Source organism: Dasypus novemcinctus, chromosome X (genome assembly GCF_030445035.2).
Source record: "Dasypus novemcinctus isolate mDasNov1 chromosome X, mDasNov1.1.hap2, whole genome shotgun sequence".
Lineage (NCBI taxonomy): Eukaryota > Metazoa > Chordata > Mammalia > Cingulata > Dasypodidae > Dasypus > Dasypus novemcinctus.
Genome location: NC_080704.1, coordinates 185662907 through 185670965, shown reverse-complemented (window position 1 = coordinate 185670965; position 8059 = coordinate 185662907). Strand labels below are relative to the sequence as shown.

At 49.0% G+C, this 8059-nt stretch overlaps 1 protein-coding gene across 10 annotated transcripts in view; it reads left to right on the top strand.

Annotated features, from left to right (window-relative positions):
• Positions 1–355: 355 nt before the first annotated feature.
• The window catches only part of MTMR1 (myotubularin related protein 1), a 57218-nt gene continuing 49514 nt past the window's right edge, over positions 356–8059 (top strand). For all 10 annotated transcript variants that reach the window (XM_058291421.1, XM_058291417.1, XM_058291419.1 and 7 more), the window contains exons 1-2: positions 356–504; positions 5438–5543. In XM_058291421.1, the coding sequence (XP_058147404.1) occupies positions 371–504; positions 5438–5543 (240 nt within the window). In that variant the 5' untranslated portion in view covers positions 356–370. The remainder of the gene's footprint in view (positions 505–5437; positions 5544–8059) is intronic.

Here is an 8059-nt window from a genome sequence, read left to right as displayed (position 1 = left end):
TGCCCCCGAGCCCCGCACGTGGAAGGCGCTGGCGCACAGCCCTTGAGGTAAAACGCGCTGGTCGGCGACCCAGCCCCGCCGCTCCCGCCGCGCCCCGGCCGCGCTCGCAAGGGTGGGCCCGGGAGGCTCCCCGGCGGCGGCAGGGGCGCCCGGGGGGGCGGGGGGCGGCTCCGGGCTCCGCTCCCCCCGCCCCCGCGCCCGCGCCGCGCGGCCTTGTGGGTAACGCGGGGGCCGCCAGGTGACAGCTAATGGCGGCGGCCGCCTGAGCGCGGCGGGCCGCGGCGGGGACGCGAGGCGCCTGGCGGGGCTGGCGGGCCGCGGCGCTCCGACTGCGGCCTCCGGCGGCGGGGGGCGCCCGGGCTCTCGCGCCATGGACAGGCCGCCGGCGGCGGGCGGCGAGGCCGGGGGCCCCGGGCCGGGCCCGGCGGGCGGCAGGAGGCCCCCCAGGGCGGCGGGGGGCCCCGCCGGCGGCTCGCGGCAGCCGAGCGTGGAGACCCTGGACAGGTAAGCGGGCTCGGGCCGGGGCCGGGGCCGCCGCCCGCCCGGCTCCCGAGCGGCCGCGCCGCGCCGGCCCCCGGCCCCCTCCCAGCCCCGGGCCGCGGCCCCGAGCCCAGCGCCCGGCCTTGGGCACCGCCGCCCCCGGGCCATCCCCGCGCACTTCCGCGTCGCGGGCGGGGCCCGGCCCCCGGGGGCTTGGGAGCTGGCACGCCGCGCCCGGGCACCCTGTCCTGCCCCTTGGAGGCGCCCTGGCCGCCCTCACCCCGGCCCTAAGCTTTGGGGAGGAAATTCCTCCCCAGCTCGCCCCTCCGGGCGTCACGTTTCCCCACGGGGCTTCGGGGCAGCCACCCCGCGGTCGCTGCCGGGGGACCTGGAGGCTGGGCTTCCGAGTGGGGCCTGGGGGACGCGGCGCCGGAGCCCCACAGGCCGAGGCCAAGGTACCGGGATTTGACACACTGAGATGGACGACTTGCCAAATGCTCGTGATGCGAGGACACGGTTCTCCCCACCCTGGAGGGGGTGACCCGTTCGTGGTGTTCGGGGACCCCTCGACGGGAGGGCCACCCCAGCGCTCCCGGGACGAGGGCTGCATTAGCCCTGAGTCCGAGGACCTGGCCCTTCTCCTGACACTAGTCGGCAGTTTGGCAGGAGGCGGTTTTAAGGTGGCTCAGACAGGTTCCCAGGCGCCGTCCTGCCTGTCTGAGTCACACAGAGTCCCCAACTGCGGGGAGTTTCCAAAGCCACTAGGAACAAGCAGCAAAACTCACTCGCTCGGTTTCTCCCTCGGTGTTATTACAATGTATTTTGACAAACTAGTCACGCAAATGGTGAACTTAAGCAAAAAGCACCTGTGGCTAAGACAGCACCTGTGAGGGTCAGGATTTCAGTCCTCCGTGACTGACAGTGCCCTGGCTTACTGTCTAGTGGGCAATACAGACAAACCAATGCTTTCAGTCAAATGTCACAAGTGCTAGGATAGAGGTGTTTCAGAGGTCCTGAGGGGGTGTCTCTGAGCCGGCTAGCCTCAGTGTCATCTCAGAACCTTCTTTAGAACTGCCTGTGGCCAGGCCCCACTTCTGAGGACCTGGACTCAAGAGGTTCAGAGCGAGCCACAGGAGTTGCTATTTTTCAGAAGCTCCACATCCTCAGTTGTGATCCACTGCATGAAGTGGGGGGACTGATTGGTTTGTTGTTTTTTTTTTGGTGAGGGGGAGTAGAGATGAGGACTCTGTGCAGTAAACAGGGACCTTCTGAGGAGGCTGTTGTTTAAAGAAAATGGTGAAGAATGAGTAGAAGTTAGCCAGGGGATGGTGTGGGGCAGGCTTTTGGGCCACAGGATAGAATGGACCAGAATGCAGGCAACCCAGGATGTGGGGAACTGGTAAGAGAGAAGACCTGCCAGAGTCGCATCTTGAAAGGCCTTTTGTGCCTTCCTAAGGCACTGCACCTTTAGCCTCTGGGCCGCTGTTTTTCGAGGCCTGGTTCTGTTTAACCTGCTTCACAGTCATCTTGTGAGCTTGATTCAAAATTCAGATTCTTGGGCCCCCCTCCAATTCTAGTCAGTCCACCTCTGGGGCTAAGCTTGGAATTCTGCATTTTTTAACAACCACCACAGCGATGAGTAACATGAACCTTGCAGTCTGTTTTGCCCTGGTTAGTCCTGGTTTACCTGTTGGGGTAGCATAATTATTAATAACATTCACTTGCAAACCCTCAGTAGCATCCTGGTTTGGATGACAAATTATATGGTCACCCAACCTCTGGGGACCCAGAAAAAGATTTCGGTCAGGTGAGCTGCAGTATCCTGTGGACATTTTAGAATGATAACCCTGCAGTAATGTGGAGAAGAGACAGGGGGCAGGGAGGGTAGTTAGTGGGCGATTGGCATATTCACTCCTGCATTCACTTGCTCTGCACATAGGAGTGCCTCCTCTGTGTTGGGCGCTGTGTTGGACCTGAGCATACAGCAGTGAGCACACACACAAACCCTGGCCCTTGTGGTGCATACATCTGGTGGGAGAGGTAGACAGTGACCAAGTAAGATGTGTTCTGTGTTAGACGGTGACCGGCGCTGGGGGGAACATTAGACTGGGCAGGAGGTAGGAAGTGTTAGGGGTATGTGCTTTGGCTGGTAGCTGGAAGTTTAGATAGGATGGCCAGGGAAATCTAACTGAGGAAGGGGACATTTGAGTAAAAACCTGAAGTTGCTGAGGGATACAGCCATACAGAGCCCTGGGGCGGGACTGACTGAAGGGTTCAAGGATCAAAAAGGAGACCAGGGTCACTGACATGGAGAGAACAGAAGGGGACGAGGTCAGGTCCAAGAGGCAGATGGTGGAGCGCCTTGGAGGCCATGGGGAGGACTGTGTGGTATGGGGAGCCCCTGGGGGCTTTGGCGCAAAGGAGTGACATAATCTTGAGCAGATTTCAGTAGGATCTCCTTGGCAGCTATGTGGACAGTAGACTAAAGGGGAAGGGGTGGAAGCCGGGAGACTAGCATCTAGATAGGAGGGTATTGCAGTAGTCCCCGTGAGAGGATGGTGGTTTAGACCGGGGTGATGGAGAGGAGGAGGCGAGAAGTGGTCAGATTGGGAAATGGTGTGGCTGAGATGGAGAAGCCTGTAAGTGGGGTGGGCTTAGGAAATTGCAGGCTCTCGCTTCTAGCCAGAGCCCTTCCGAGATGGCAGTTATCTGGCTCTGAGCAGGTGTCAAAGAGGTAGTTGGTTTATGTGAGCCTGGAGTTGCAGGTGATGTCTGGACTGGAGGCCTACTTTTGGGAGTCATCAGCATGTAGATGGTGCTGAAATTCTTGAGGAGGAGAACCCAGGGGGATGCTGGAGGTCTGAAAGAGGGAATTGGGGCAAGAAAAGGGCCGGGTGGACTCTTGAGCGGTTAGCAGGTAAAAGTGACCTGGCATGGGGAGCGTTCAGATATGAGGGTAAAGTGGTGGAGGCACTCTAAGGCAACCCCCCTCAGGTTTCTGGCCTGGGGTGGCTGGGTAATTGGCTCTGCCTTACCCTGAGTTAGGTAACACAGGAGGGCTCAGGTTGCAGGGCTGAGCAGCTCATGCCAGTTTGAGCAGGTTGAATGGATAGTGTCTCTGGGAGAGACTAGTAGAGATGGCCAGCAGGACCGCTGGCATCAAGGTCAGGAGAGCCTGCAAGTGGTTGTCACCTCCAGGAGTGTGGAGGGAGACTGCACAGACTGAAAGGAAGAGGGTTGGAGTGAGACAGACCTGGCCTCCTTTCCCAGTTCCCTCATTGTAACAAGCTCTGATCCACACTCTTTGAACAGTCCCTCCCAGAGTGGAACCTGGCTCTTCAGCGTGGTTTGGCCATGTCCTGTGGACTGTCAGCCCTTACCTCTCTTTTGAATCCTGTGTTTCTCTTACTGATGACATAGCCGAGGTCCTGCAAGAGGATGTGGCTTGCTCAAGGTCACAGAGCTAGCTGGTGACAGGCACAGGACTCAAATCCAGGCCTCCCATCTACTCGCCCCCCTAGGCTGCTGGATCTGTATTGGCCGGGGCCCTTTCCGTTGCAAGTGACCAGAAAATCCTACACCATCTAACTTCAGCCAGAAGGGACTGTCTTAGGTCACATAACTGGGCACTCTTCTCTTGTTTTCTCTTGTCTCACTTTTTGTCTCTGTGGGCTCTTCAGAGTGGCAATGGGGGTGGGGAGGGCCAGTTCCCCAAAGTAACAAGAAGGGCCCTTATCGGCAGAGGGAGAGGGATGCGGGCAGACAACAGCTCACCACGGTCAACCCTGTGGTATCTACTGTTCATTTTAAGCAGGGTTTGGTGACTACAGAAAAGAAGGTCAAAGAAAGGCAGTGTAAGGAAGAGAAGCGTGAGATAGCCAGGTACTCAGCATGGCTGTATCTTGTCAGGCTCCTCCTGGTTGGACCACTTACCAGCCGTGGAACCTTGGACCAGCACTGGAGCCTCAGTTTTCCCTGGTGTAAAAGAAGTATGATGTCTTTACTGCCTACTTTCCAGGGTTACTGTGGAGCCCTGGTGAGGCCATGGGTGTAGAAATGCTTTGAACCCTTCAGAGCACTCTGTGAAGGGAGGGTGCCGCTTTCTTGACACTGCTGTGTCACATACAGGATTGTTTGCTAGCATTGGTGGTGCTGGCTTCAGCCCAGGCATTCGGGGACTATTGGTTGTGTCAGGTCCTGGAAGGACAGCCATAGTGGTACTGGAGGCAGGCCCACAACCTTCTAGCGGGCATGCCACCACTGTGCCTCAGTTTTCTCATCTCAAAAGTGACTTGGCTAGTTCCCGTTCTGCCTTCTTGTCACACGATGGTTGGGAGGCTCAGATGTAAAACTGCACACAAAGAGCCTCTGTAAGTTGTCAGAGCACTCATTAGAAATGTGAGGTAGCATTATTACTGCAGGCAAAACATTGTTTTTCTAGTTTGTTCATTATAAAATCTTATAATTAACTTCATTCTATTGAGCCACTTTGATTATACTGTTTTCTAGATTTAAAAATACCAACATGAACTCTAATGAGTCTTTGGAAAACAGACACTATAAAATACATATTACAAAACAATATCCTTTTTATAAGATATGACTTGATATATATTTCACTTAAGAATTAATTTTCTATAGATTGCATTAGAAATATTCATTCCATGTCATTGTAATTGAGTAAAATTCCATTAAGTGATAAAATGTAACAAACTTCATTACCTGGAAGCTTACAATAAACATTTAGTTGATTGATTCATTTAAAACTAATCTGGAATATAATCTTCGTAGTTGCCAGTCAGAATTGTAATTCTTATATTAAACGTAAAGGAAACTAAGGAGTTGGAAAAAAGTTCATTCATATAAAAAAGAAAAGATACATATAGTCTTATTCAGTGTTCAGTTTTCTCCCCAGGAGCCTATGTTTAAAAAATTTTAATGACACCATTTCTTTTAGTCCCACAGGATCACATGTTGAATGGTGTAAACAGCTTATAGCTGCTACAATTTCTAGTCAGATTTCAGGTTCAGTGACATCAGAAAATGTGTCCAGAGATTACAAGGTAAGCGATATTGAGTGCTTAATTTATTTTTAATACACTGAGTAGTCAAGAAGCATTTCAGATTTAATTAGAGTCCCTTGACCCCTTGATACTCAACTGCCTTTTGCTTGGGAATTAGGGGAGAACGTTCATTGTTGTTAGAGCCACAATTTAGAAAAGAAGGGTCACCAGTTTCTAGTATATTTGGCCATAATTTTGTAACTGAGAGGAGGAACTGTCTTTAGATTATGATCATTCTTCTAAAAATTAAATCCTATTTTATTATAAAGATGCATATATTTTCTTTGTTAGTATTCTGATTTTCAGAAAACATCTGACTTATTTCCCTAACTCTACATTTTGTTTTTGTATTTAGGTACTAACTGTGAGTATTTGGCTAAGCTTGAACAGGTTTTTATCATGTGAAACTTGAATTAAAAAAAAAACTTCCAAATATGAAAAGTATTTTATGGGCAGCCTCATTGTTTTAGTCCTTACTAAAAAGAGAAATCTCTTGCTTATTTGAAAAGTTGGGCTATTTATTCTCAAGTTATGGGTGACAGGCTCCCTGACAGCAGGGTCTGGACTCCTCTACTCATCACTGGTTCCCTTAATAAATACTCACAGAATCAAGGAGCAAATTGTGAAAAATGGTCTGCTCTATCTTTGTGAAGGCCAAAGACAAACTTTGCTTTGATGTCAATCCCTTATTAACACATGCATTAAATGAGACTGTTTCCATTTCAGTCTTCTACTCTTCTGACTTGAATTGAGGTTTTAGCTTATTATTGTCATTTTTGCCTTCTAGTACTAGATAAATTGACTTTCTTAAGTATGTGTGAATTACATGTAGTGTCCTGGACTACTGGCAGCTAATGTTCTCTCAAAATCATGATCCAATAATTAAAAAAAGGAAAAGAAAAACATTATGCTAAGTGAAAGAAATCAGATACAAAGTACTACATATTGTTTGATTCCATTTATAAAAAATGTAAATATAAATAAATTTGTAGAGATGGAATTAGATTAGCAGTGTGTAGGGCTGGGGAAGGATAGAGAGATCGAGAAGTGATTGCTAAGAAGTAGGGTTTTTTTTCTTTTTGGTATAATAAAAATGTTCTTAAATTAATTGTGGTGATGAATGCACGACTCTGTGATTATACTAAAAGCCACTGACTGTACACTTTGGATGGTTTGTATGGTATGTGAATATAGCTCAATAAAATTGCTTTGAAAAAAATCATGGTCCTTGCCAGACACCACATCTTGCAAAAGTTCACCTTCTCTATAAAACTACAATAAAGATCCTAATCCAGGGGTTGTTAACCTTTTTTGTTCCCCGGACCCCTTTGTCAGTCAGGTGACAACCATGGACCCCTTACTAAGTCCACACTCTCCTGTGTATTATTTAATAAATATATCACACCCACACCAACATGTCCCCACAAGAATAATGTTTTTATGGAATTTCAGTTCAAGCTCACACACCCTTTGTTTCAAAAAACCCTGTCCTAACTGATTCTTTTAACAGCTGTTCCTTGTTTAGGAGCCTTAGCCTTAGTTCCTTTTAGCTCATAACACTACCTGAGCAGAAATTGACTGGAGAGGCCACCATCAAATGCTGTCAATTATGCCTATCAAAGGAGCAAAGTTATGAATAAGTGGAAATCGAATAATCTGCCCAGCTAGAAGAGTGACAGCATAGTTCTTTCTAGATTTCCCCGCTATCTGTTTTTCCTGTTAGCCCACATAGGAGGGCCTGGGGCTCTTGGTACTGAAATCCTGGCTGGGCAAATGCACTGTCTGTGGGTGGGAGAAGCATCTGCTGCATCATCCATGCCTCAGTGGCTAATTCACTGAGGAGCTGCTGACCCCACCAAATCCTGGTGCCTTACAGCCCCCACCTTAGCTGAGAAACTGCCCTGCTGAGTGGAGAGGCTCAGGGTTCCATATTAGCAGAGAATAACTCTCAGACCTTGAAGTGATTTTTCATGTGGACAATTATGAGTTAATTGTAATATTTTTGTTGTAGTTAGTGTGGTGTGGGTTCTTTAAAGGATTTGATGTTGACTGTGTGCATAGCTTTCTAACCTTTACATTAGTAGCTCACACTGAATCTGTACTTTAACACAGAGTAAGTTTCATTGATTTTAGTCTATTTACAGATTTTGCATAGCAGAATTAGCTTATGTTGGAATGGTTTGACAGATAATAGTAATTAAAAAATAAGGTTTTTCTGTATTTTGGAAATTGCCTTTCAAGTTCCTACATCAGATCATAGCTAAAACCTCTGATGAATTATTGGAAGAGAGCACTCTTTGTAACTGTCTTTGTTGTATTTGCCTTATATCCAAGTCTGGAAATTTGGTATTGAATTTGTAGTTCAGGCATTGTTATGCTTTCTTCAAGGAGAGAGGTTTTGGTTATTTGTTGTTTTTTAAAAGAATAAAAGCATAAAAGTTTCTCAACTGCAAGGATAATTTTACATGCTGCTTATAAAGTAGTTCTAAAAATCAGCATAACCAAAATGAGCCTTT